The sequence below is a fragment of the Pholis gunnellus genome (genome assembly GCF_910591455.1).
Source record: "Pholis gunnellus genome assembly, chromosome: 9".
In the NCBI taxonomy this organism is placed as follows: domain Eukaryota; kingdom Metazoa; phylum Chordata; class Actinopteri; order Perciformes; family Pholidae; genus Pholis; species Pholis gunnellus.
Genome location: NC_136535.1, coordinates 13,348,110 through 13,374,681, shown reverse-complemented (window position 1 = coordinate 13,374,681; position 26,572 = coordinate 13,348,110). Strand labels below are relative to the sequence as shown.

The window sequence follows — 26,572 nt, the reverse complement described above, 5'->3', positions numbered from 1 at the left end:
TATTTGAATGACTCCTTCCCATCTTTTCTGAGCTAATCTTGTCACTTGCTCTCCTCTCATCCCACCATCTCCTCTCCTCCTGACCTTCCCCACCCTTTTCTCTTTTCCCCCTCTCCTCTCCTTCTCTCTCTTATCTCCTCTAATTTCCCGAGGTATTGGGGGTATCGTCTGCTCTCTGAGTCTGATGTGGTCCTGTCTCTTTTTCCACTGAGGAGCTCTCCTGATCTCTCCCTTTAGACTTTGAGGCCTGGATAATGTCCCTGTTAGTCTGCGGCGTCTCTATCTCTCTCTCTCTCCCCCTCCCTGCTGCAAACTACATATCCATTTGTGAAAGTTGGACTGGCGAACGGAGAGAGGGAAAAAGGAAAAGATCAATGAGTGGAAGATCAGATGAAAGCCCTTGAGCCTTCCCTCATTCCTCCCACTGGACATCTCCAACTCTGACAGAAAGCTCTCTCGACCTTTCTGGCTCTCTCTGATGGACAGTGAGCTTATGCCACAGATGGACACCTTGATTCCTTTCAATTGAACTTTATACTGTGTCGACATCCTGCTCAGTCCTCGTGTCAAATAGGCCACGTGAATCTAATTTGGATTTGTCCTGGAGTGCAAGGATATCTTTTGGGGGAGGCATGGTTTTGCTGCTGAGCTGTACTTGTTTTGTTGTCTGATGTGACATCTGCTGGTGTCTTCTGGGTAATGCAGCTCTGTAAACTGATGTGCATGCTTTCCCGCTCAAAGTGACCTAGTTGCACTGTGGACTGCCTGCTCTTTTTATGTGTGGGAGAAAATGTGCAACTTACAAATATGTCTGAGATGACTGTAGACATCTTATATTATCTTATTTTCCAACTCTCTTCCATTTTTCTGTTCTTTACTGGGATGTAATTGCTTTAAGCATAAACCTTTGAGTGGTATTCAGCTGATTTCAGTCTTGTATCATTTGTAACAGTAAACATCATCTTATCTACTTCGACCACCTATTTCATTCTTGGTAGCTCTGATATCTGAAAAAAGTGATAAAAACCCGGATGTAAATCACCATCACGACTTTACAAAGCCCGTGCTAAGGGCGGGATGCTGCCACCCGCCCACAGTTTACGTCCCTTTATGCACTTCCATGCACTGCGCTGTAACTGCGCAGCACCGCTGATCCTAAAAGCTGCAACGCCTGCCGTGAACAGCGCAAAGTTGAACAACATGATGTGAAGATCTGTGTCTTTTTAGCCAATTGTTTGCACACATGCACAGTGTTTGCGAGAGGAAACAATACATCCACATCTGCTCTGCAAAACGGTTGTTTTCTTTTTTTTTAGATTCTAGGAAACTTTGAGCGCCTTTTTCGGTTAAACTTATAGCAGATGTTTTGTTTTGCTGAGGAAGGGATGCTGCACCCAAAGTGACAAGTAATGTGAATAGGTCAGCCACAAGGGTTCCGACGATCATTATTGCGCCAATTACCGCATAGCGCCTTACCGAGACACTTGATAGCCGATGATAGGATCACGTTGCCTTTCAGGTGCTTGAATGCGCAGCCGCTGCACGCGGCGGAAGAGCATACAGTGTAACGGGAGTGTGGTTACAACAGAGAGAGGATGGTGGCAGAGATGGCGAGCTGCGGAGCGGCTTGTCAGCTGGAGGACGGGTAAGACTGTTTTGTTGCTGAACGGACAAGTGTTGACCTCTGGCTGTACATCGGTGTTTGTGTTTCATCGTGTGCAGCTCAGACCACGTAAAGCCTGCAGAGGACGCAGCGCTGAAATCGCGTCGTGTCAACACAGGAAGTGTTGTCTTTTTGTTGCAGTCGGTGCTCATCTCTTTGTGCATTTTATGCAAAAGAAAAACACATCTAGAATGATTGCGTCCTCGTTATAGATACGCACAATTTAACGTAAACGTAAGATACAAAGAGGAAGTAACCGGACAGACGGGATCCCTTTGTTGGTGTTTCTCGACGCTGCACGCTGCTGTGTTGTTACACTGAGATGACTCACTGACAACCATGTAACAACACGCTGCCTGGAGCGAGCGAAACATGCCGATATAAAGCGATTATTTCATCAAGTTATTTACCAAAGGTTGATCAACTCAGAAATTACGATAGGAATATTATAGGAGAGATAAATAACCATATGTTTTTGATGTCAATGTAACCTCATCATACAGTGGCCTACCAACAAGCACGCAAATATAGCTTCCTGCTTACAGTTTTTAATTATGGTTGATGATGCAATGAAAGACAGGCGCCATGGGACACATGTTGTACTAACATGCTGTCCTATTTGAAATCGTTATTTGAAAATGATTCATCCCAAGCTCTGTAATAGTTGTACAATATTCACTAACAGTTGTATTGTGAACCAAAGACAGGTGAGGTGATCCAGATGACTCATTGTCCTCATTGCCATGGTATCACTGGCCTGCTGAGGAGGGCTGGAAAGTCCCAGAGTAAACAATACCATGCAGGGTTTTATCTTTGTAATACAACATTTTTAGTATTGAGTAAAAAATATGAATTAAATGTCCACGAGAGACGTGTAAGTTTGATTTAAAGGAAACTTTATTTGAGAAGTAGTAGCAATAGAGAATTTGTTTGTTTGTGGTTTATGACCCACTATAAACATATTGAAAGCCGTGAGGTGTAATATTAATGTTAATGATTAAAGAGTTTCTTTTTGTACTCCTGTGGAATAGATGCAGGCCAACTGACGCTCGTTTCTCTACGTTTGTCTCTTTTCATTGTGTTTATGGGAGGCTGGAGGAGGCATGTTGTAAAGGTTGTGTCTTTTATCTTTCGTCCAGACACAGGCCGACGCCCTCACAGAGGATTCTGGTGTCCTATGGGAGGAAGATAGAAACAAGTGAGAGCAGAGAAAGCCTCAGAACTCATGCAGCCGGTTTATTAATTGTCTGTAAACATTTGAATGAGGAAAAATGCAAACTTTGCTCAGAGGAGGAGATATTCCCATGGCAACTAATGACCTCTGTGTTGTTGAGGTGCGACTGACTATTTGGCAGAGAGAACGAGTTGACCTTGAAGAGGAGAAAACAGTCTTTCCTGGACAGATGTTTAAAAACAAAGGAAACCACTGGGCCTTATCAGGATTAACAGACAGCAAATAAAAGACCACAATTTGGTCAGCGTTAACAATCCTCATCCCTTGATGCATCATTGTACTTATGATCACCCAGTTCTGTATTTATACAACTGAGGGAGTGAAACAGGGACACGCACACAGGGCAGTATATGACCTACTTTTTTTATGCCTGCTGGTGGTGAACTCGTTCTTCTTGTGGGGTTGGCTCTCTGTCTTTTCCCCACCGACGGATCTCAGGCGTGTTGCCTCTTGTTGAAGCTCAGACTGTGTCAACGGGTTTGCACCAGTTCAGAAACACCATCTGAACCATTGCACTCGGACTTGGCTCACTGTTTGTTTGATATACTACCTTCCTGGTTAGTCGAGCTCATATCAAAAGATGTAGAGAGCTAAATATTCAGGAGAAACTGGTATTGATGTCTGCTGTGCAGGGCTGGGCGATGTGGTTGAAATTAGTGTTGAAGCGCTTTGAGTGGTCATAGGACTAGAAACGTGCTGTACGGCTACAAGTCCATTTAATGTCACGTTATTGAAACGATTATTGAATACAGATATGGCAGATGTTTGCAAATTTGCATGCAAAAAAATGTGTCCTATGTCTTTACATGCTTTCACATGTGCATAACAAAACCTTCAATTACCAATTTTGTTAGTTTTTAATAATATTTTTGGAATTATTCAACACCATATGATCCTATCATCACAATATGACACCACTGGTAGAAAATAAAGGAATACATTGAATATAACTCGTCCAACCCCTTTGTTGTGTCTGAGTTATGAAATATGAAAAAGTGTCCAAACCAGTTTAGTTTATAATGGCGAATGTACCCAGCCAGTATCGTTCCATACCTGGCTTCCTGTGCTATTGACACTGCCCTTGGGTTTGGGTGGAAAGGTGAACTCAACAGGATGGGTTGGTGTCAGACGTGTGAAAAAGTGAGATGCAGGCCGTCTGTACACATTTCCTGTTTTTCTAATGCATTCGACTGCCTGTGTTCCTATTCGAAAGCAGAAGTGGTGTACTACAAGAGCCTGCAAGGCACTTTCAACCTCTAAACCGTCCCATACTTGTCATCGCACCTCCCAGACGTCGCTGTCATGAGTGTAATTTGAAGTTGTCTGAATGTTATCTCCTGTGCCCCACAGAGACGGAGATATCCCTGCACTTGAAAACAAAGGTAAACATCAACCCATTTTCATTCTTTCCCTCCCCCTCACTCTTCTCTATCTCACTGCACTTTGTCACAGAGCACACACAGGGCTTCATGTTTTGTTTACAGCCATGTCTGTTCTCTCTGGCTTCTTTTTGATATTTAAAAGGCGTGCATCCCCATCTATTATCCGTCACTGCTTTTGTTGTCCTTCTTTTCTTTAACCTGTCCCACCCTTCTCTCGTCTGATGGTTTGGCCTTCCTGATTTCAATATAATTTGCCTTAAAGGGCAGCAGGACTTATGCGCAGTCATATATGATCACTTGTGTCCCTAGTTTTGCATTTGCTATTTTAAATACTGCACACCAACACACAACATGTCTTCCTTTCCACTAACATTTCCCTTTTTCTTGCCTGTGAGTTACCAAATTTATCAAGTTTTTATCTCTTCGGGCATCAAAAAGAATATTCAACTTCAATTGGATAAAATCTACTTTGTAGTTGACCTGGTAATAATAGATTGTCACACAACTGGTGATGATTAGGAATGTAGTGATGTGACTTTTTCTCTCCTGATACCGTTTATAATACACCACCTCGATACATATTACCGATCCAATATGAGTGCTCTATTTTTCAAGCTTGCGTCATTTTTATCTAAGTTAACATGAGCCAAGAAATGTATGTGGTGCTTAGTATTATGTGGGTGGCCCTCTGTGTCTTCATGAATTTAACTTAATTGTTTTACTCACACATACACCTTTTTATGCCTTTGGTTGTGCTATTTTAATATTTTCTTTAGACCAGCAGATGGCAGGCAATACCCATGAAACTATCCAAACCTTAGAGGCTGTAAACAAGTGTGTGTTTGAGTGTTTGGACATGCATGTGTATCTGTGCGGGTGTTTTATCTCCACCTTGTTTGTCAGCCTGATGAAGGGAAGCGGCCATGCCAGAGTGAAGAGGGATGCCTGCTGGCTCAGATGAGACAGCAGCAGCAGAGAAAGAGATTGGCCATAGGAGGCATATGAGGACAAGCAGAGAGAAATGGAGGCGGGAGAGTGCAGAGAGAGGTGAAGCAGACAGATCGGGCTTAGCGGAGGAGAGAGATTGATGAGGGAGGTGTTGTGAGTGGAGCAGTGATGGCAGCATCTGCTTGTTAGTCTAAGATAAAACTCTGTGGGCCAGAGAGGATGGGCTCCATCCATTAGCCAGCCAGGCACTCAGCCAGATGGCCCGGTCCATGGACATTCACTGCTGCTGGGAAGAGAAGAAGCAGCAGCTCCTCTGGACCCATCTGTATAAATGTGCCAGACTGTTAATGTATGGCACTTATCACTGGCTTCTTCACAGGGTGCCAGCGTTCAGCTGCTAAGGCTTGATGGATATGTAAAAGCAGTCAGACATGCTGAGGGCTTTTTTGATGAGTAATATGGATGATAAAACACACAAACATTGCACAAACATAGAAGTGAACTGCAAGTAGAGGTCTCACACCTGTTAAAAGAAGAGGCCCCAGTGACAAAATGTAAAACTCTTTACAAATTTCTCACACTTCAATCTACCTATAGCCATCTATTATTATGTAAGGACAGTTTATATATTGTGAGTGTTGAGTTTAGCAATAGGGCATGTAGCCGCACCCGAGGTTTTCTCTGCGTGAGACAGTAAAGATGCAGAATATATTTATAAAACAGTTTTACAGTACTATATTAGATCGTAGAATATGGCTTTACGTATTATTGGGTGTTGTTTGTTTCTGTTTTTACTGCAGTTATGTTTCCTGTTCAGGTGAAATTGTCATGAGACACTTTTAGCTTTACTCTTGCTGAAAACCAACAGTCAGCCATGCATTCACTGCTGAGCAATGCAATGACGACAGAACGATGAGGATGTTTATGATGCTAGCAAAACTTCAGAAGTGGTGATGATGATATGGTTACCAACAACCTTTGAGAATGATGTAGTAATAGTAATAACTAATAAGATGGGATATACAAAGACTTTTCATCACATTTTCACATCACTGCATCAGCTTTTACAGACCAAACAGCACTAACCTCAAAACAATTACTCATCTGTTACAGATAACCTGGCAGAAAGTGACAGCAGCTCAGGTAAGCACGAATATCACACCGCAACAGTTTAACTCATTTGTTTTTCCCACAACTCATACGTAAATATGTTCATCTGCAGAAAACCTAATTTGTTCTGACATTTAATTCCTTTTTTTATATACAAAGTGTTTTTTTTTCTCTTAACATTCAAGAGTCCAACATACATTGGAAATTCAAATGCAAAATTCTCAGCTCATTGCCGTGTCCTTTACAAATTGATTCATCAAACAGAAAACACCGGGACATCCGCTGAAGAGAGCTCGGAGGAGGAAGATGAAGAGGACGAGGAGGAGGAGGATTCTGGTGAGAGACACACTTTGAACTACCTTAACAGAAGGCTTTTGTGAAATTTGCTCAATCACTCTTATCACTCTCATGTCTGTATGTTAAATATGAAACTACGGCCAGGAGACAGCTTAGAATGCAAATGTAGAAACAGCTAGCCCCGCTCAGGCGGTAGCTTCACATTCAGCAGACAGACATTAGAGTGGTGGTCTTCACATCCATCTCAGCAAGAAAGTGAATAAGAGTATTTTTCAAAATGTCAAATCATTTTTTTTTTTTTTATTTACACTTTTTTTTGTCAGTGATGACGGGAAAAACATAGTAACAGCTGACAATAACATGGTACAAATGTGTTGCGTGTAGGATTTTGAGCCATGGCTAATTTGTGACTCCTGTCCCTGGTTAGGCTTTTCTGCTTAAAAAAGTCACCAGTACATGGGGGGGGGGTGCTACTGGCAGGAGAGCGACTGTTGTATCGTGCGCGCGGATCGGGGCGGAACACCGGCGTGCGCGATACAGAGAGCAGGGGAATTGTGAACGCGCGCGACCATGTAGTGACAGACATGACATGCCGGCATGTAAATAAATTAAGCACAAGTACTCGTCCTTCAAGCTCCCGTCTCTCTACTCTTCCACTTCTACAGGGTGCGCGCGTGACACCTCCCATCTCGTTCTCCCCCTGGCGGTTGGCTGATTGTTATTTGAGGAAGCGCTTGATTTGACATGTAGCAGAGCACGCATTTTAAATGTCAATATCGCAGACGATCATGCTCATTTAATTGTGGCAGCCAAAATCGTGATCGCGATTAAAATTCGATTAATTGTGCAGCCCTACATACATGTGACATAATTAAATAAAACATTCATATTTACATCACATTACAATCATTTTACATCTGTTCCATATGTTTATGTGTGCGCGTGAGTTTGTTCCCTAATTCATGGCAATATGCATGCATGTAGTCTTTATGAGTATGTGTGTATGTGTACCTTGTACCTTGTGTATGTGTGCCTGAATCATATTCCTTTAATTTCCCTGTTTCTCAACCTTCTGTCCCGTATTTTGACTTTCAGCAGAGGGCTGTGCTGAGAAGGATGGAGGAGAGGAAGGTAAGAGCCAACATCCTATAATCGATCCTTGAAAAATGTTTGTCACCCAAGGATGTTACAAGATAAAGAGTGAATGGGGATACATTTTTATCTCCTTTTATGTTCCTTGCAGAAAATGAAGAGGCTGATGCAGAGGAGTCTAAAAAGGGTGCGACACTACAAAAATATTAAGATCTTCCTCGTCAGACTAAGCAAACAGGTCTGCTTTATGAAACTGTCTTCCAATCCCAATGGCCATGCCAGCGCTCACAACTCGAAAAAGTGTCTGCCAGAGGTTTGACACAAGCTTGCAGCACTTGACATTTGATTTTCATATGATGAAATTGGACTCATTACTATTATTTCACCCTCTAGATTCAGTCTCTGGATGCGAAGCAGCTTTTTCCAATGGGAAGGGTAAGCCGAGCATAACGCACGTTACAGCACAACGAGTGTTCTGGAGATTGTGTCACATATCCTGTAAATAACATCCCGTGTTTTTTTTCAGACGTCCTGATAAATGAGAGGCAGTTCATAATATGCTGTGAAAAATGCAAAGCCATCCAGCAGGTGAGCTCAGAAACCATTGGAAACAATTTTAAATGTCTACTCTGTATTTTATTTGTAATTATACTTGATCATACTTGACTTTCTTCGGATTTATTTACCATGATTTTATAATTGTCCAAACAAAGAGACAAACTGTGTTGGTTTGTTTAACAGAGCCATGGCAATGAGCTTGTTACCCCCAGGAGGATCTCTAAGGGACGATTACAGTGAGTGACACTCATCTGGTCTGTGCCCATTTGTATTGATTCTATATGTACAGCGTCACTGACTCTGTGTGTGTTTTAGGGTGCAGCTTGAAGGGGAGGGCACATACCAGTGTTCAGTCACTGGCCTGGTGTTCGAAGCATCGGAGCGGGTCCTGGTGCAGTACTCTGTCTTGTCCTGGTCCAAGTTCGGTGCCTTCCTCCCGGACTCCTGGAAATTTGCTGGACCCATCTTTAACGTGGACACAGTCAATAAGGACGCTTCTGTCCTCACGTCCATTCAGTTCCCTCACTCCATCTGCCTTGCCGGTGAGAATGAATATCAGGGCTGTCACGCTCCTGCATGTCTCCTGTGTTCAATATATAATTCATAATTATGGTCTCCGCCTCCTGCGGGGAATCTGTGGCCCTTAAGAAAATGTTATGAACATTCAATATTTACATTAAAGATGTCTGGAGGTTCTCTTAAAAGCAAAGGTGAAATTCTTGATTAATTATGACCCATCTTAAAATCTTTACACAACATAGTTAATTTTAGTGCACATCATAATATTTTATGAATGATTTAAAGCTGCTCTAGGTGACACATAAAATCCTCTTTTTCCTTATTATCGTCACAAAGATCCAGAAAATGAGATGACATTCAGTGTCCTGCACATAAAGGACAACCGTCCACTCATCGAGCCGACAGTGGACCACTCAGGTAGCCACGTTAAGTGGAATGTGACGTCCCTTTCACCCGTGGGTCCCATCATTCAGACGAGCCAATCTGTAGAGCACCACGGCGTGGTCCTGGTCTACAAGCAGCTGTGCAGTGACAACAACAACAACAACTACAGCTTCCACATCTACCTGGCCACCAACAGCTCATCTGACATCAAGGTGAGCGTTGTTGAATACTGCACGTGGCTCTGAATTAATCTCTTCACTACAATAGATGATTGGCAGTTTTCCTTCGCCTGACTTGACAAGCGCAACACTGTCGAGGCTGTCATTGGGCTTTACGTGCATTTTAAAAACTGATAAAAATACGACAGCTGTTTTGGAAATGTGTTCAAATTTTCTGAAATTTCCTGTAGTTGCAGGATTTCACTTTTAAACAGGCATTTTAATCCATGTTGGGCAATTTTACATGTCAGTGTCATGATTGAAAAAAGGGTCTTGGTTAACCTCGAAAGGTGCTTGTGCCATCATTCTACTCTGTGACGTTTCTGTATCTTTTCCTGTAAGGTTCTGAAATACTGCAGTTACAGTACTGGATAAAGTGCACACAAGGTTGATCTCAATGTGTGAATGCACACACACACACACACTTTTATTAAATGCACATCTTATGCCAAGCTTCTTACGACGGTAATATATTTCACACTGAATTACAATTTCTTACTCATATTGAAATAAAATCTGTTAAAGATCCACCTTTTAAGACTTGAAGTGAGCCACGTTCTGTTTGCCAGAAAAACAACCTGTTCATGACTCTGCATATTTAGTGTTTTCATTTTGGAATTTCTTCCATGATTGACCCAAAGAAAAACAATACAAAGAAATATTCCATTCATGAAACCATGATCTCAGTCTCCCTAAATCAATCGTGACTTTCAAAAATGACAACTGCTCAATGTATAAAACTCCAGCAAAATGCCGTAAAGTATGTGTGTAAAAAGGAGAACATAGTCAAAGCAAAACCTAACTTTCACTTCTTGTTTAGTTTTATAACTGCAATGGCTCTGATGCTATAACAAGTTATAGAATAGGCTCCAGATTTCCAGATTCTGGATGAGGTTATGCAGCATACTGCAATGAAAAAATACTATGATATACAATATTGTATTGTAGAAAAGCAGTAGTTTCAGCATCTGGCTGATCATTGACAATCTGAAAAATGCCTTGTGATATATTTTGCAGATATTTCTATTTAAAAAATGTCAGTGGTATGCATTGGAATGGTACCGATCCTGTATTACTGGGAGTGCACCACGTAATTCTGACAGCTACATGACGATATTATCATCATTTATTTGTAATTTTCTAACACTGTACTGCTGAGGAAACTCTGGAGGTGGGTTTGTGTTTGTGTGTAAGCATGTGTGTTTGGGAGGGTGCAGGTGGTAATCATACTTAATTTATTGTAAGGCACAAATGACAGTTCCTTCAAATAAAGCACTTGTTTTCCATGACTATGCACACAGACCAGGGCTGAACTGTGAGTGTCTTTTTCTCCTGAGGTCTCTTCAGGTTTTGGACAGTGTATTTTAATGAAGGTAATCACCATTCAGCGTGCTCATGATACTACAAAGGTGTGACTTATCTTCTGCCTCTTTCTTCCTGCTGTCCCTATGTAAACCAGGATGTTGGCAAACAGGTGCGGGGCTACAAGAATCGCTACATTCGGATCGAGAAGCCTCCCACATGTAAACTGGATGAGGGGACGTATCGTCTCCTGTGCGAGCCGGAGGGCGAGATCAAACCTGAGGTGTGTCTCTTGGTTTGTACATGTGTGTAGGGCGGTCACAATGTCAGATTTCCGCCACACGATTATCAAGGCCAGAAATTCATGATTCTAAAGAAAATTTAAGAAAAAAATAATTAGCTATCAGTTTGTCTCTTTTTTTGGCAAATGAATTATACTCAAAACATGAGAGTATGTCCTAAAAAAGTCATTGTATAGTGTCATAAAAGTCAGTGCAGTGTGTAAAAAAAAGGCCTAGTATAGTATGAAATAAAATTCACTTGAAAGTGTAATTAATTTTGTTAACATTTTACATTTGTTTCCAGTGAGATATTAATGATGTTATATGTTGACTTTGTTGTTATAAACATAACTGTTGCTGCTCTATAAACAATATTTGATATATTTTAAATATGAATTCTAATGCTGTTCTGAATGTATTTGTTTTTACAATTCTATGTATGTTTTTAAAAGCAATTATCTAGTCATGTAGACAAGCAGAGTATTGATAATAGTATCTTCTAGTTGTATTAAAATGATAAAGATAACTCTCCAAACCTGAAGGGGTAAGCAGACAGGTATTTAGTTGGTTGCAATCTGCAACACACCAGTTCATGCCACTAAATCTTACACACTGTCCCTTTAAATTATGATTGAAGCTACTACAAGGAACATTCTTGTTGTGTTGAATTTGTCTGTCCCCGTGGACAAAACAAAGCTCCAGATTACCTGTAGAAAAAAAGAATTTTACTGCTGCAGGGTCTGACAGTCTTCCCCGCGCCATCATTGTTCTAGTTCTCCCGTGCCTCCCTTCCCTCCAGTGGGAAGGAGCTTCTGGTGAACATACATGATTTCATTGGATGACAAGCATTAAGAATAACTATATAGAAATAGCCAATCTTCTTGCTGATGTAAATTGAGACCATTTAAAAGTTCTGTACAGTAACTTTAATTATATATATATATGTATTTATGTGTCTCTGTGCAGGATTTGAAATTCACCCTTGCGGTGACCAAGATGAAAGGCTACTTTGAAGCTTTCTTTGAGCAGCCTCCTCCCTTTAAATTGTCTCTCATAGAGATTAACACTGAGGAGACTGTCTGGTCCGGCACCATCAGAGAAGGTACCAGTGCATTTAGTCTCACACTGAACATGTTTCTTCATTTGCAGGTGTTTACATGTTTTTGTGTTATCATGTTTGAGTGTCATTTGGTTTCTACTCCAGAGTGGTGATCTTTGTCTTTCTACTAGGTGACTGTGTGGATAACACAGAGAAGAAGCCAAGGAAAAGGACAAACAGTAAGCCTTTTGTTTTTCTTGTTTTTAGATTAGATTTTTCATCACAACATGCTTTCAGCTTTTACAGGTTGACTCACACCATACATCTTCCTCATAGGCAGACAGAGGAGCAGCAGCCCCTCAGAGGAAGAGACGGTCTGTAAAAGGCCTCGGTTTCAGGACGAGTCAGGTGACTTTTCTAGTATTTTACTAATTACTGATTTGAGAAGAACTTCAGGCACACACTTAGTTTTGCCCCAGTCAAGTCAAAAGAAACCAGTCCACCCCTGATCTATTTTCCAGATGCACCTGTCTCTCTCAAATGATTCTGAAATAAAGCACCTATACGTGTTGTGCGTCCTTTTCTAGATGGAGGGAAAACAGGGACGACTCTGGGCCAGGACATGTCAGAGAAGCAGCTACTGCAGTTGGCCAAGCGGCTCGGGAAGGAGTGGAAGCAGGTGGCCATCTTTTTAGAGTTGAACACCAGCGAGCTTGAGGACATCCAGGCGGCAGAGAAAGATGTGACCATGCAGAAGCTGAAGATGCTGGTGTTGTGGAAGAGCAGAAGGCAGCCGGGAGAGGCCACGGCGTACCAGCTGTGGAAAGGTTTGGAGGGACTGGATGACTTGCCAACTGAGGTCCATCTAACACTAAAAGGTAATTAACTGCAGACATGCATATTAACAATAGATGTAATAATGATGGATAACCATAAACACTAGTGCTGTGTATTGACAAGCTTCTCACGATACGATACGTATCGCGATACACGTGTCACGATATGATATATAAACACCATGAAATAAAGTGCTTTAAGTAAAGTTGTCAGTTCACAGTCCTTCCCATAGGTGTCGTAATGTGGTGTGACACAATCGTAACATTCGACTCGGCGGTCTAGACGTCTTAACGCCGCACGTCAGGGCTACTCTCTCTGCAGGGGGAGCGAAGTTTTGACACGTTTCATCACCTCTTAGTAAATCCTGGGCACTACACTGCTACATCCATCATGTGTCGGCAGGAATGATTCGGGATCACATAGCGCAGATACTTAAGGGTCTCGCGCTTGGATGTGGGAAAATGGCTTAAGTGCGCCCCCTACAAAGTTGCTCAACTCAAGCCCCTCATTGAGGTTTCACCTACATGTATGCAATTTGGTAGGCAGATGTAAAATGTGGAGACGTACAAAAAAAGCCTCTTAGAGGTATACTGTAATTTGATGAAAAGTTATCAACATCTTGAGTTTGCATGCAACGCTGTTGGTGTAGCGGCGAAAAAGCAATAAAACAGATCTTCAGCACATATCGTTGGAAGTCATCATTGCACTCAGCAAAGAGTTCCTGTTTCATTGGTGTCTGTTATCCTCACCCTCTGCATTTTAGCCCCGCCCTCTTTCATAACTCATGCCACTTTAATTGTGTGTTAATGGTTTTTTTTTCAGACATGGTGAACAATCGAGCAGCTAAGTGAAAGAGCCTCAAATGGACTGTTGAATTTTTGTTGCTCCATCATCAGGAAGGAAAAGCTCAGGAATACAACAAAGCAGACAAAACATTAGCTCGTCCAAGTTTGTGTTTCTCTTTTGAATATTTTCTGGAAATTAAACCGATTGATGGGTTTTTGTATTGCCGCATTTCATGAAAACGGACACTTTCTTAACTTCGGATGGGCATTTTCCCTTATTTTGTTAAAAATGTAGTCCTTTGATTCTGTAATACAGAATAGAAAAGCTGCACCTAAAGCTTCCCTTGTATAGTCAGAATTTGATGCTTAGCATTACTAGTTTAAAAAATGACCAAAAGAGGTAGAGGTCATTGAGGTATATAGTAGCTAATTATATAGCCAGAAACATTTGTATATGTAGGTGATGCAGTGTTGAAACTGCAAAAAAAACTGGAAAAATCCAAACGGTGTATCTAATCGTTTCACTTTTAAATGTTATGTTTGTGGGAGTTCACAGGCATGTGCATGTGACTGTCCACAGCGTGACGGACTGAAGGACTTAGCTATTTTGTGTTTCATACGTTTTTTTATATTCGTCCTGTACATATCTTTTTTTTTACCAACTATTTCAAACCTGTGATCTATTTTTTTAAAGTCGTTTTTTTTACGTTTATATCTGTTTGTGTTTTATTTGAAAACTCTGAACCTGTACTAAATGGAGTTGCAAGACATCCTTAATTATGTTTATTTGAACTTGAATTATGAATCGATTACTGTGCTGTGACTGGAACACACATCTTCTTAAGTATAAATGTTGTTTAAAAAAAAAAAATGATCCCAAGCATTTGGATGCACAGTTGAATTGAACTGTTCTACCTGTGTTCTACAGCCTGGCAACATTCATATAGTTTTACGAGTCAAAAACAAACTACCGTCAGCTGCCTGTGGAAACATTTCAGTTAATTTTTGTCAGCATCCCAACATTAGTCACAGCTTCAGTTCTCTTTTACCTATTTTCATATGACGCTGTTTCCAGACATCTCAACACTATTTGGTAAAAGCTGCAGGAAAGGCATCTGGATTGTTGAATATTTGAGGGTCTTCCATGCTGATATGATGCAGTAATGTTTACATTCAGAGAATGAGGTTACTTACTTAAACAACTTACCACCAAAAATGGAGTCTGTTCTTTTTTGCAGTTGTTTCTATCATGTGTGAGTCTCTCCAAAGAATTGTAGAGTAATTGTAAATAATAAAGCAAATGTTGACTGAATAAAACTTTTTACTTAATTTAAGTGCTGTCAGTTCCATTTTCATTTGCACCCATTTGCAGGCCATTCAAATGAATAAATGGAATAAATGGATCTCAAATAAGCAGTTTTCTGCAGCACGTGCAGTGTACAGCACTACTTAGTCAGTAGTAGTAAATGACCGTAGTGAATGACCAGAAAGGCTCGTTCAGTTGTGGTAAATTAAAGGTGTAGACATATTGTGGTTTTAGTTGGAAATGATGATGATGATGGTTTAGACATGGAAGCCCCTCGTCATCTTACGCATCTTCTGTCACTGAAGGTGTCATCTCTCACATCTCTGTAGCATCCTCCTAAAAGAAATCACAAGAGGTAAATAGTTCTGTTTAAACTAAGAAAGATTTCATCAGGTGACATTGAAATGTTATTTCCGAGGAGATTTGCTCACTATTTCTGTCTTTACCCCTCTTACACATAAACATACCTTCCTCAGGCTCTCTATTATTCCCAGAGTTGGACTTCTTGCAACTTCTTCCTCAGGACTTCTGAGTGGGAACTTGATGTAGGACTGAAGAGCAGCAACATAGTAGACCCTCATGATGTTCCTCAGACATTCACTCTTCACTCACTTTTTTTCTATTTTTACACTTTTTATGACTTTTTTCAACAAACTATACTATAACTATGACTTTTTAACCACTTTTTGGGGCACAAAATACAATTAATTGTTTTCAACCTTTTATACTATTTTATATTATCCCATTTTTTTCAATATTCTACATTTATACTTTTTTATGACTTTTGTGACATACTATACCAGGGGTCACTAATACATCACGTGATGCAGCTCAGCCAATCAAATATGGGTATTCTGACATGTTTCCTGACTCGAGTGAGATGTTCACATACTGTGAGTCACAGTGGTTATTTCACATGACGTTTTCTGAAAAGAGAAAAGTGGTCAGCCAGACCAGAGTCTTTAACCAAGAATGGATAATAAAGGTTAATTCTTCCTACGGGCTGTTTAAAACCAGTGTGCGATACATAACCACAGATAAAGTCCCTGCTGATACTTTATCTGTGGTTATTAAAGCACTTGTTTCAGCTCTATTCTCTCTGTTAACGTCATTGAACAGTGAATTCATGTGTTAGGATTCTGATCATATTGGGCTCTCAGGTTTATTTTCTGTGACTTCATTTCAGACGTGAGACGGTACGTTTGCTCAAATGAGCCGTGCTTAGTCTCGTTGTATCGCTTCACATTACCACTTTGAATAATCATTGTGGTCTCTGATCATGAGAGACACATTGGTTTTAAACTGCCCGTGGAAAGAATTAACCTTTATTATCTAATCTTGGTTAAAGACTCTGGTCTGGCTGACCACTTTTCTCCATTTAGAGAATGTCATGTGAAATAACCACTGTGATTCACTGACTGGTCGTAGTCTTCTTTCTCTTTCCTCGTCTCTCTTCCCCGTGTCACGGTATGTAAACGTCTCACTCCAGTCAGGAAACATGTCAGAGAATGCCCATATTTGATTGGCTGAGCTGCATCACGTGATGTGACTTATAACGCATCACTTTTTTTTCACGGTTTTAGGTCCTGGGTCCGGATACAACGGCATCTGGGGCCGGATCCGGACCGCGGTCCGCCTATTAGTGACCCCTGTAGAATGTCAAAAGGATGTCACAGTTAAGTATGTCATACAAATGTCATAGTACAGTACATTTTGACAAAATCAGACTCATTCCTTCCTTTTTGCAGAGAGTGATGCTTAAGCAGTTGTTGTTCATTCTGGTAGCCCCCATGTTGCCGCTCAGTGCTGCAGTAGGCTATGTAGAAATGACTCAGATGATGAAGGCCCATGGGAGGCTCTGTCTCAGGAGGCAGGTACAATAGGTTGGGCATCTCCAGAGATTAAGGAGGGCTGATCAGCAGCCTTTTCTTCCTGCACTGAGGTTTTTGGCTACAGACCGGTCTTTGGTAACCTTCTCGGGAAGCAGTTTTTGCAGGGGGGCCAGAAGACAGCGCCCGGTGATGCGTGCCTTCAGTGGGAACTGCCACTGGGGCACAATTATTGAAGAGTCCCTTTTAGCCTCTGAGTGCTACTCTCTGAAGACATTGTGGTTTCGAGACAGCTTTGCTGCTCGCACAGACTGCAGCTAAGAGTGTGTGAACTAACCGCCCTGTTTGCGCACCCCAGTAATTTGCTGCTTAGTGGTGACAGTTGAGGGGCTATACTCAGACCAAATACCTCTTTTGTTCCTAAGAACTTAACTTTCTTTCAGTTCGAGGGTTATACACTTGGAGGGTTTTTGTCTTCAACTCCATGCGGGGGAAAGGGAGGCAAAGTTACATCTGCTTTGACCAGTGGGATAGGCCACAGAGTACCAGCTGTGGAAAAGTGTGGAGGAACTGGATGACTGGTCCATCAAACACTGCAAGGCAATACACCTCAGACATGCATATGAACACCATCCAAGAGATAACCATAATAGATAACCATAACCTGAAATGATAAGTTGATTCATTTCTTGTCAAATGACAACCGGCAATAATTTTGAAGGAACGAGTCTACAGCCATGCCAGCGGCTCTGTGAGGCTGTATTTAGGCACAGCGGTGCTTTGAGGTAAATGCAAACATCAGCATGCTAACATGCTCAGAAGGACAATGATAACAGTAAGGCATTATATCATGTGCATGTGACTTTATAAAGCATTACGGACTGAAGTACTGAGGTATTTCATGTCTCATACCTTTTTTTGTTTTGTTTGTCCCGTTTAACTATTTCAAAACTCGGATCCATTTTTGTATGCTTTTGTATGTTTATATCTGCATTTTATTTGACAACTCTGAACCTGTAAAACTAAATGGAGTTGCAAAAGTCTCTAATAATGTGTATTATATTTAACTTGAATTATGCATCCATTACTGCCCACCTGTGACTGAAACACGCATCTTAGGTAAACATGTTGTTTGTGTGTGTTATAAAAGTGTACATTGGGGAACAAAAACTGTCCACAAGCATTTAGATACAGGGCTGAATTTAACTTTTCCTGTTTGTGCAATAAAACAAACTCCTGTAAGCTGCCTGTGGAAACATTCCTTTTAATTTTTCTCAGCATCCCAACATTAGTCACAGCTTTATTTCTGTTTTACCTATTTTCAAATGACGCTGTTTCCAGACATCGCAACACTATTTTGGTTAAAGCTGCAGGAAAGGCATCTGGATTGTTGAATGTTTGAGGGTCTTCCATGCTGATATGATGCAGTAATGTTTACATTCAGAGAATGAGGTTACTTCCTTAAACAACTTACCACCAAAAATCCAGTTTGTTCTTTTTTTGCAATTGTTTCTATTGAGTCTAGCCAAAGAATTGTGGAGTAATTGTAACTAAGAACATGTTGACTGACTTGAAAAAAACAAGAGAAAGTTTCTTTTTACTTAATTTATGTGTCATCAATTCCATTTTCATTTGCACCCAGTTCCATATAAATATCACTTCAACTTCATACAAAAAAAGACTTAATTTTAAATAACAATAAATAACACCATAGGCCATTAAAATAAATACATAAATAAATACATAAATAAATAAATGTAATAAATACGTACATCTCAAATAAATAGTGTTCTAGCTTGTTCAGCTGTGATAAATTAAACTATTAAAGTAGAGCTATTGGGGTTGGAATGATGGTGATGATGGTGATGAGGTTGCAGGATGTTTACTTCCTGTGGTCTCCTGAGGCGATGTAACCCATAGCTCGGTTGATGGTGATGGTTCGGACATGGAAGCCGCTCAACATGCTACACATCTTCTGCCTGTTACTGAAGGTGGCATTTCCCCACATCGGGGCAGCATCCTCCTAAAAGAAAACACAAGAGGGAAACAACCTGAATAAAGAAAACAATAGGGTGTTTCCTCTTAAAGACAGAAGGATGAAGAGTAAATAAGAAACAAACAAAAACAAGGAATATAAAAATACCTCTGAAGAGTCATTCTCCTCATTCAGCATCAGGAAGCAGCTCTGTATAAACCAAGGAAGATTTCATCAGGCAACTTTCCCAGAAGATTCTGTCTTTACCCCTCCCACACATGCATGATACACATACCTTCCTCAGGCTCTGTATTATTTCCAGAGTTGGACTCAGAAGTGCAACTTCTTCCTCGGGACTTCTGAGTGGGAATTTGATGTAGGACTGAAGAGCAGCAGCGTAGTAGGCCAAGTCCTTCCTGATGTTCCTCAGACATTCACTCTGTCAGTCAAACAAGATAAATCACCCATCAGTCATCTGTCTGCTTTATAATACAATTAGAGGGATACAATGGGTGTATAATGTAAACTATCCTAATTCTGATGTGTAGAATAGCAGATGAATAACAAATGTAAAGCTTTATTTAAGTAAAATAGATACTGGACTTATTATTAATATGTTTGTATAACAAAGAGTATGTCTGATAATTCTAAGAAAAAACGTTTAAAATGAAATAGCATACCTCACTGAAAGATGCATTTCTTTGCATCAAGCAGCTTGAGTTCTGTGGGGTCAAAAACATTTTAAATATGAGCAATTAGTTTCACTGGTCAAGGTGCCCATACACATCTTTGGACCATATACTTGATTATATAACCTAATTAAACAACATGGCTGAATAGAAATTAGTTATAGCTGAGGTGAAACTATGAGCTGAAATTATGTTTCCATAAATACGCCTAAAAACAATTTGATCCTCTATTGGAAAATGTGAAAATATGCACAAAAGAGTAATTGGAATCCATATTTTCACAACACAAAAAGTAAAGAATTTTGTAATGCATTTGATCATTCAGAATTTATGTCACTGAGAAATCATCAAGTGTCACCTGAGTCAGAGTGGGTGCGCAGGCCAGTACTGTCTCAGCTTGATTGACCATCATTCCACCAGCTTTGATGCCAAAACACAAAACATCCTATAATACAAAATAAGGGTATTCATTATTAACAAACCACACAGGTGTGTGTCAGAGGAAAAAAAGACACAGTATAACAAAATAAACATGGCGTTGTGAATTGTACTCACACTGCTGAGAAGCTCTGTGACTTTCACCCGGAGGTTCTTGAAGAGAAGTGGACAGTCTCCGCACTTCTCTGTGCTCAGCGTGCGCACCGGGAGTCCTGTAGATGTGCGCCAGCTCAAGGTCAGCAGCAGCACACAGCTGGCGAAGCCTGCATGGCAAGACAATAACAAGCATGAACACATGCATCCATAGGGTTTACGCGAGAGTTTCATGACTAAAACACAGTAAAACTAATAATGGGAAAATCGCATGAGTTTTCACGTGTTTCACGCTGACTTACAGAAGTGAAAGCCTGTCATCTCGAGGATCAGATAGATATCTCTGGTTGAGTCTGGTTGATAAGTAGCACTGTGTTGCTGCCTTCAAATATCTGACTGTATTTATATGCATGTTGTTTTTTTGTGTGTGTGTGTGTGTGTGTGGGGGGGGGGGGGGGGGGGGGGGATTCCCTCCGCCGTCCTGCAGGAGCGCCAGCAAAAAGAAAACTAAAACGTCATCTGTAATTTCCTCGTTGTCGATCTTCCAGCACACATTGATTGTACGGAAACAGGAAGTGGCATTGTTTGTCTCAGATTTTGAAAGAAACCAACTACGGGGAAAAGTAAACTCAAACTGTGATGCAATAGTTTAAATTTAGATACAAGGCAATTAACGGGTTTGAATGTATGTGGGTTGAATAGGAATTAGAATAGAGATGGCTAATTAGATGAGCAGAGCCTTTAACTCCACATGGGTGCATAGGCCTATACTAACTATTGAGATCATCTTCTTTTACAACTGCCCAAAGGAAATACATATATTGAGTTGATTGCTAAAATATATGATTAATGCAGAATTGCAGGAAGCAGCTCTGAGGTGCCGACAATTAGCTCCATGGTGATAGTCATCTGGTCCTGTCAGCAGCAGCATGATGTGGGAACCCGGGCGCATCAGCATCATGGGACCAGACAGTTTATGTTGACCCCTTACTCACTGTTTTATTCAAAGCATGATTATTGTTTGATTCAGAACGTTTCACACAAATACCGCAAGATCCTGCCTGACCTGACCACCTCTGTCACATATCTGTCCAAGCCACGGAGTATGATCCATCAATTCTCCGATTAACGTCAGTGTAGAAGAGGGTCATTTGGGGTTTTTCCTCTGCCAAGTGCGGGTGGGCGGTGGGTTTATGACTGCTCTCAGAGGCTAAAAAACGTTTAATTTCTTATTTATTCATTTTGCAGAGGAAGATCATGTGATATGATTGAAAGCTCCGAAACACGTAATGCAGGAGATTGTTTTGCCAACTTCTGTTTCCTACGTCACAAAACAACTTTTAATCTGAAGTATAGTTTCGTCAGTATCTGAGAATTGCACAATGCTCAAACGAGAATAAATTGAAATATTATCGATGCATAAAGCATGACTTCATACGCTCTTTACACCCTCCAGTCCCAATTTACAGGACCTGAGATCCACTCGTTGTGTTTAACACACACAAGAAAGTTCACTCTCTGAAACTGCAGTTGTCACTGAGTGGTTGACAGGAGTTTCCTGGCCTTTCACTTGCTTCAACATAGGACCACCAAAGACTGAAAATTACTCTTTAAATACAGTATATGATCAGGCAGAAGACCCACCCGGAGGGAGGGGGGAGTTTCCAAGAAATTCATTTATCATATTTTACATGAAATGCATTGTATTCATTACTAAACATTCCATCCATCATTTCTGTGCATTTAAACCTTGGCCCACAACTGACCATTCATCGTATATTATAAGTCAACAAAAATTCCTAATTATGACTTTAAAAGGGGTTTTTATAACCATTTATAATTAGTCCCTTTAAGAGCAGTAAAAAAAAAAAAAAACCGAGATGAGAGAGTGAGAGACAAACAATGTTACGATGAGGCAAGACCGAAACAGAGGGAGATGAGTCATGCTACGTGTAATGTGGTGGTGCTTTATATTCCCGCTGCAGTTGCGACCATGATTACACTTCCTATGTTCATTAGAAAGAGGAAGCTCTCTTCAAAAACTCTTCGTTGCCTTGCAGCAACATGCAGCCGTATGAATTCAACTTACTGCACACCAAACCAACATATATGAAACAAAGTTTATTCTTTATTTTACATATCTGTACATAAACATTTCTTTCCTCAAATAAAGTTTTTGATTACAGTAGGATGAAAACGATTTTAACACACTTATTCATTTAAAATGACTCGTGTCAGAAAATCAACATTCACAAAATGTTGAAGAGCAATTAGAGTGAACGTATTACCAAAAGCTACGACTCCACTACAAGGCAGGCATGTTTCCTTTACACTCTTTTAGCACCTTCAAATAAACATTTCTCAGTTGAAAACTACCATTTGTGCAGAATAAAAACAGGTTGACTTTGAAATACTTGAAAATTACTGTCCAACTTAAAATGGTCTGAAGAAGTTAGTTTCCATCTGTTTTTTTTAAACTTTTTTTATACAATGTTGTTTCTTTTTCTCATGACTGACTTTCTACTAAATTTTTCACTATTATTTAATTTTTTTCCCACAATTTCTGCATTTGACAGTTATAATTTAGTGGCGAATGTAGAAAGTTAAAAAGAAACGATAGCAAAGCAAGGCCGATCACTGCACAGGAAGCCGGGGACAGAATCCATGACAACACACAATCAATTTATTTTTCTCCCAGGAAGCAGGAAGTGCTCATCCGTCCTTAGCGCTGGGAGAAAACCACAGAAGCTAACGAAAGAGGGTGGCCTTCTTCATTGCTGCTGCTACCACTGGCGTCAGTGGGGTGGACAGGAAGGTAGACATGGGGAGAAGGGGAAGCAGCGAGGAGCAAAATACTTGGGACAAGCGGGCGGGATTTGGATCGACACGGGGCAGAGGTGGAATGGCCAGAGGGGAAAAGTCTGGTTTGAAGCGGGAGCTTAGCTTGGCAGAGGGGAGCAGGGTAGAGCAGGGTGGGGCAGAGTGGAGCAGAGTGGAGCAGGGTGGGGCAGAGTGGAGCAGCGTGGAGTGGGTACGGGCATCTTATTTGGATAGGGTCCTCTCAGCCAAATGTTTCTGCTGGCTCTCAGCATGCCTGCAAAGGAGAAAGGGGAACATTAGTGGGGTGATATTTTTCTTAAAAAGGATCAAAAGCAACAATGAATTAATTCTAGGAGAGCAAGATAACTGGTTGCTCTGTGTCCTCAACCAAAGTCAAAATGTGTCTGGTGCTCTTGGATGAACAGAACGGCACTCCAAAATCTTAGAAAAATGAGGAGGGAATTTAAAAAAAAAGCCTTATTATAGTGGAGTAAAAAAGCCAACATGTTTTGAACGCTGTAAGCCTTCGTCAGGGCATTTAACAAACAAACAAAACAGGTTTTGCCACACCTATATAGTACAAACAATTAATGGGAGGCAATCACATGACCCAGAAAACGACATGACGTGACAGAAAAACTGTTTTTTTTAATATACATCACAAATAGAAGGTAACCATAACCTTTAACATAGACTCAAAGAAAAAGACAGAAGCCTGTACAAAACATTTGAAGTCTATATCCTCATTAAGGCCAGGATTAAGACTCATTGTCCTTAGATTTTAGAGTGCCTTCTTGTTTATAATAAATGGATCCTAGTCACAAGTATTGTCTGTGTAGCTAAAGCTTAGTGTAGCTAATTTGTTTGTGCCATTACGTCCACTGTTTTCCAAAAACTATTCAACACTTAACTATAAAACAAAACACATGAGAGAGCCACACTGTTATTTATTATATGTTCTGTTTCTCTGATAAATAGCTTCGAGTTGTGTCACTTGAGTCAGCATCGATAGGGTTTGAAGACTAGTTTGAAAATGAAAAAAAGTTTTTGACAAGGAAGAAAAATGTGTGGAATAAAATATACAATGTCTTTCTGCAGCATTGATTCTTTTTGATACTTAAAAAAAAGAAAGAAAGCTGTACTTCATGAGTCTGGCAACTTTATAAGAGTGCAATGCTGAATCGGTGGAGTACTAAAAACTACAGTGTCCAGCTGTTTTAAGAAATCCCATTGCATTCTTTTGTTAATGAAATTACACATTTGTATATTTTATTATTTCTTATTACCTTCAGTAGGAACAACTGGGCTTGAGGCCGAGAGCCACAGACCGGACTAATATCATTTGTTTCTTATTTTATCACGGGGCCTCTTGACAATAACAAAAGTATAGACTATAAGACTATTTCTTTCCAATCTTATTCTTTAAATTAATAGGTTTTTTTTCTCTCTCTAATACACCATATGAGTAAAAACGATCACGGTAAAGCCAGGGAATAAGTTTGCCATTAAGTGCGTCATCACCTGGTGAGGTCCTCTATGTCAACCAGCATGGCATCTTGCTCCATGTGTAGTTCATCCCGAATCAGCAGCAACTGTACAAGCTCCTCATTCAGACCTGGAGTTGTAGATAATATCATGTGAGGCTACAGACTTACCATTATGACAAAGCAGGAATTTGTCCACATCATATTTACAATATGGAAATACTTTAAACATCACAGTGACATCAATAGATGGACATTAAATCTACACGATATACTGTGGAGTGTATGCAACTGTCTGAAATCTCCCATTATGGGCTCATAAAATGACCATCAAAAACATTGGAAGCATTGACAGACAACACATCGGTGGTTGAGGTTGTTCTCATATCACGTGTTTTAGCTATTGTCCCTTCAGCTTTGGTAGAAAATCATAAGAACCGAAAAGAGATACGAGGGGAAAGTAAAAAGTAGCTCATGATGTTGGACTCATGGGGATTTTTGGAGCTGTTTTATGTGAGATGACAGATTATTCATCCCTGAGTAGCAGGATCAATGATCTGTACAGTGCGGTGACAGTAAATGCTCAGGGGAAACTGTTAACTGGTACACTTCTGTGAACTGACTAACATGGGTCAGTATGCATGTGCATGTTTTTCCCCATTTGCTCTCTTGCTCATTTCTGCAATTGAAAGTAGAGGTCAGTGATTCTGTGTTTGTGTGTGTGTGTGGGTGTGTGTACTGTGCTGTATGTGTGTTTGTGGTCAACTCACTCTCAATCTGGGAGTGCAGGTCATTGACTATAACTTGGAGCTGCCCCAGCGTCATATCTCTCAAGTCGGTGGGCTTCAGGCTTCTTTTCATTAGACACTCACTGATGTGAGGCATGTGTGGAAGCTGCCGAAACACACACACACACACACATGGAAAAAAACATGTTAAACACTGTGCTTTCTCTATCTGGAGGTCGAAACAAGGTTAGGTTTCTAAAAAATGTCTACTTATACTTATGCAATTACCTTTTAAGACACGTATCAAACAATTGAATCCCTAGAACAAAAAGATTCTGCATATTGTTGTAAATTCATTGCCCTATTCATAGACATCATTAAATAAATAACAATCAGAATACAAATTGGACTGAATTCAGAAATGTCTTTTACTGCATCTACATTGTCAACAGGTTGTTTTCTGTCAACAACCTGTTGACAAACAATGAATACGTTCATTGAAAAAGACAAATTAGCATTAGCTGGTAATCTGGTGAAAACGACATGAATTATCAGCAGCATGAGAGCACTGAAAGAGTCAGCTCCTTTGATTGACTGACACAAAGTTCAACTTCAATCTGCTGCTTCAACTTATGTGATTAGTTGCTTTTTGCTTTGATGCTTTTCTGTGTGAAAGAAACGACAGCTTTCCAGTTTCTCCTTGAGGTGTTCACCGCTCTGCATCGGGAGACTGCGTTTTATATGAGTAAACAGCAGATAAACTCAGTGACTGTGTGAAGTTTTCACTATACAGCAGAGGCCGGCAACTGCTTTTCCTGAGAGCCCACTGAATGCGTTTACCCCACAGTGTACAGTACAAACCGGAGCAACACTCCTTAATGTTTACAACATGATTTTTTTCTCCACTGGAACTTTGTAAATTCCCAAGTCTGCCCACTCACTAACAGTAGTGAGTGACACATATGTTATGTAATCACAGACAAAGGTGGAGTGACAATAAAGGGTGAGAAATTCCACCCTTTTTCTCTATGAGTGAAAATGAAAGGCTTTTGTAAAATGCAAAGGGCAGTGGAAGTTTTAGACTTTTATTTGTGCCAATTATTGTATGACTGTTACCTGAGCTGGCTTTGTGAACGTGTCAATGAGTGTAAATTGCCATCAGCAGTTGCTTCATGTTCTCAATCAACTTGAGAGTGTAGCCACAATATCTAATAAAACTACAACGCATCACGTGTGATCTCTCAGGCACAATGGGCAGATAATTAGCTTTTTGTTTACCAGACTCTCCCTCTGTCAACACTCCCATCCAACCCTTCTACATTCTTTCTCCTTTTCCCTCCGACACCCATTTTCTCGCTCCCTCCCACTTCGTCTCCAATCTTGACAAACAGTAGGTGAGAAAAATGTGTGCGCTCTCTCTCTCTCTCTCTCTCTCTCTCTCTGCATGTGCAACACTCTAATTGTTTGCATGCGAGGGCGTCTGGCTGGCTCTTCGTGCTGGTTTCTCGGCATTCCTTCACTTTCACATTGTCACTGATGCAACTGTACTTGAGGTCACTAC

At 40.6% G+C, this 26,572-nt stretch overlaps 2 protein-coding genes across 6 annotated transcripts in view; one reads left to right on the top strand and one right to left on the bottom strand.

Moving 5' to 3' along the window:
* Nucleotides 1-1,607: 1,607 nt before the first annotated feature.
* On the top strand, nucleotides 1,608-14,972 carry LOC306701199 (uncharacterized protein; the record flags this gene model as incomplete). The annotated part of the gene is made up of 17 exons (XM_079166454.1): nucleotides 1,608-1,645; nucleotides 4,248-4,279; nucleotides 6,341-6,370; nucleotides 6,602-6,673; nucleotides 7,730-7,765; nucleotides 7,878-7,913; nucleotides 8,120-8,161; nucleotides 8,253-8,314; nucleotides 8,468-8,520; nucleotides 8,600-8,826; nucleotides 9,140-9,399; nucleotides 10,865-10,990; nucleotides 11,955-12,090; nucleotides 12,219-12,266; nucleotides 12,364-12,435; nucleotides 12,615-12,905; nucleotides 13,687-14,972. 17 exons carry the CDS (start codon nucleotides 1,608-1,610, stop codon nucleotides 13,713-13,715), a joined length of 1,590 nt encoding a protein of 529 aa, XP_079022580.1. The 3' UTR covers nucleotides 13,716-14,972.
* Nucleotides 14,973-22,093: 7,121 nt separating this feature from the next.
* schip1 (schwannomin interacting protein 1) overlaps nucleotides 22,094-26,572 on the bottom strand; it is a gene marked incomplete at its 5' end in the record, with an annotated part of 188,696 nt that continues 184,217 nt past the window's right edge. For all 5 annotated transcript variants that reach the window (XM_079165860.1, XM_079165862.1, XM_079165861.1 and 2 more), the window contains 3 exons: nucleotides 22,094-23,073; nucleotides 24,321-24,414; nucleotides 25,054-25,177. In XM_079165860.1, the coding sequence (XP_079021986.1) occupies nucleotides 23,022-23,073; nucleotides 24,321-24,414; nucleotides 25,054-25,177 (270 nt within the window). In that variant the 3' untranslated portion in view covers nucleotides 22,094-23,021. The remainder of the gene's footprint in view (nucleotides 23,074-24,320; nucleotides 24,415-25,053; nucleotides 25,178-26,572) is intronic.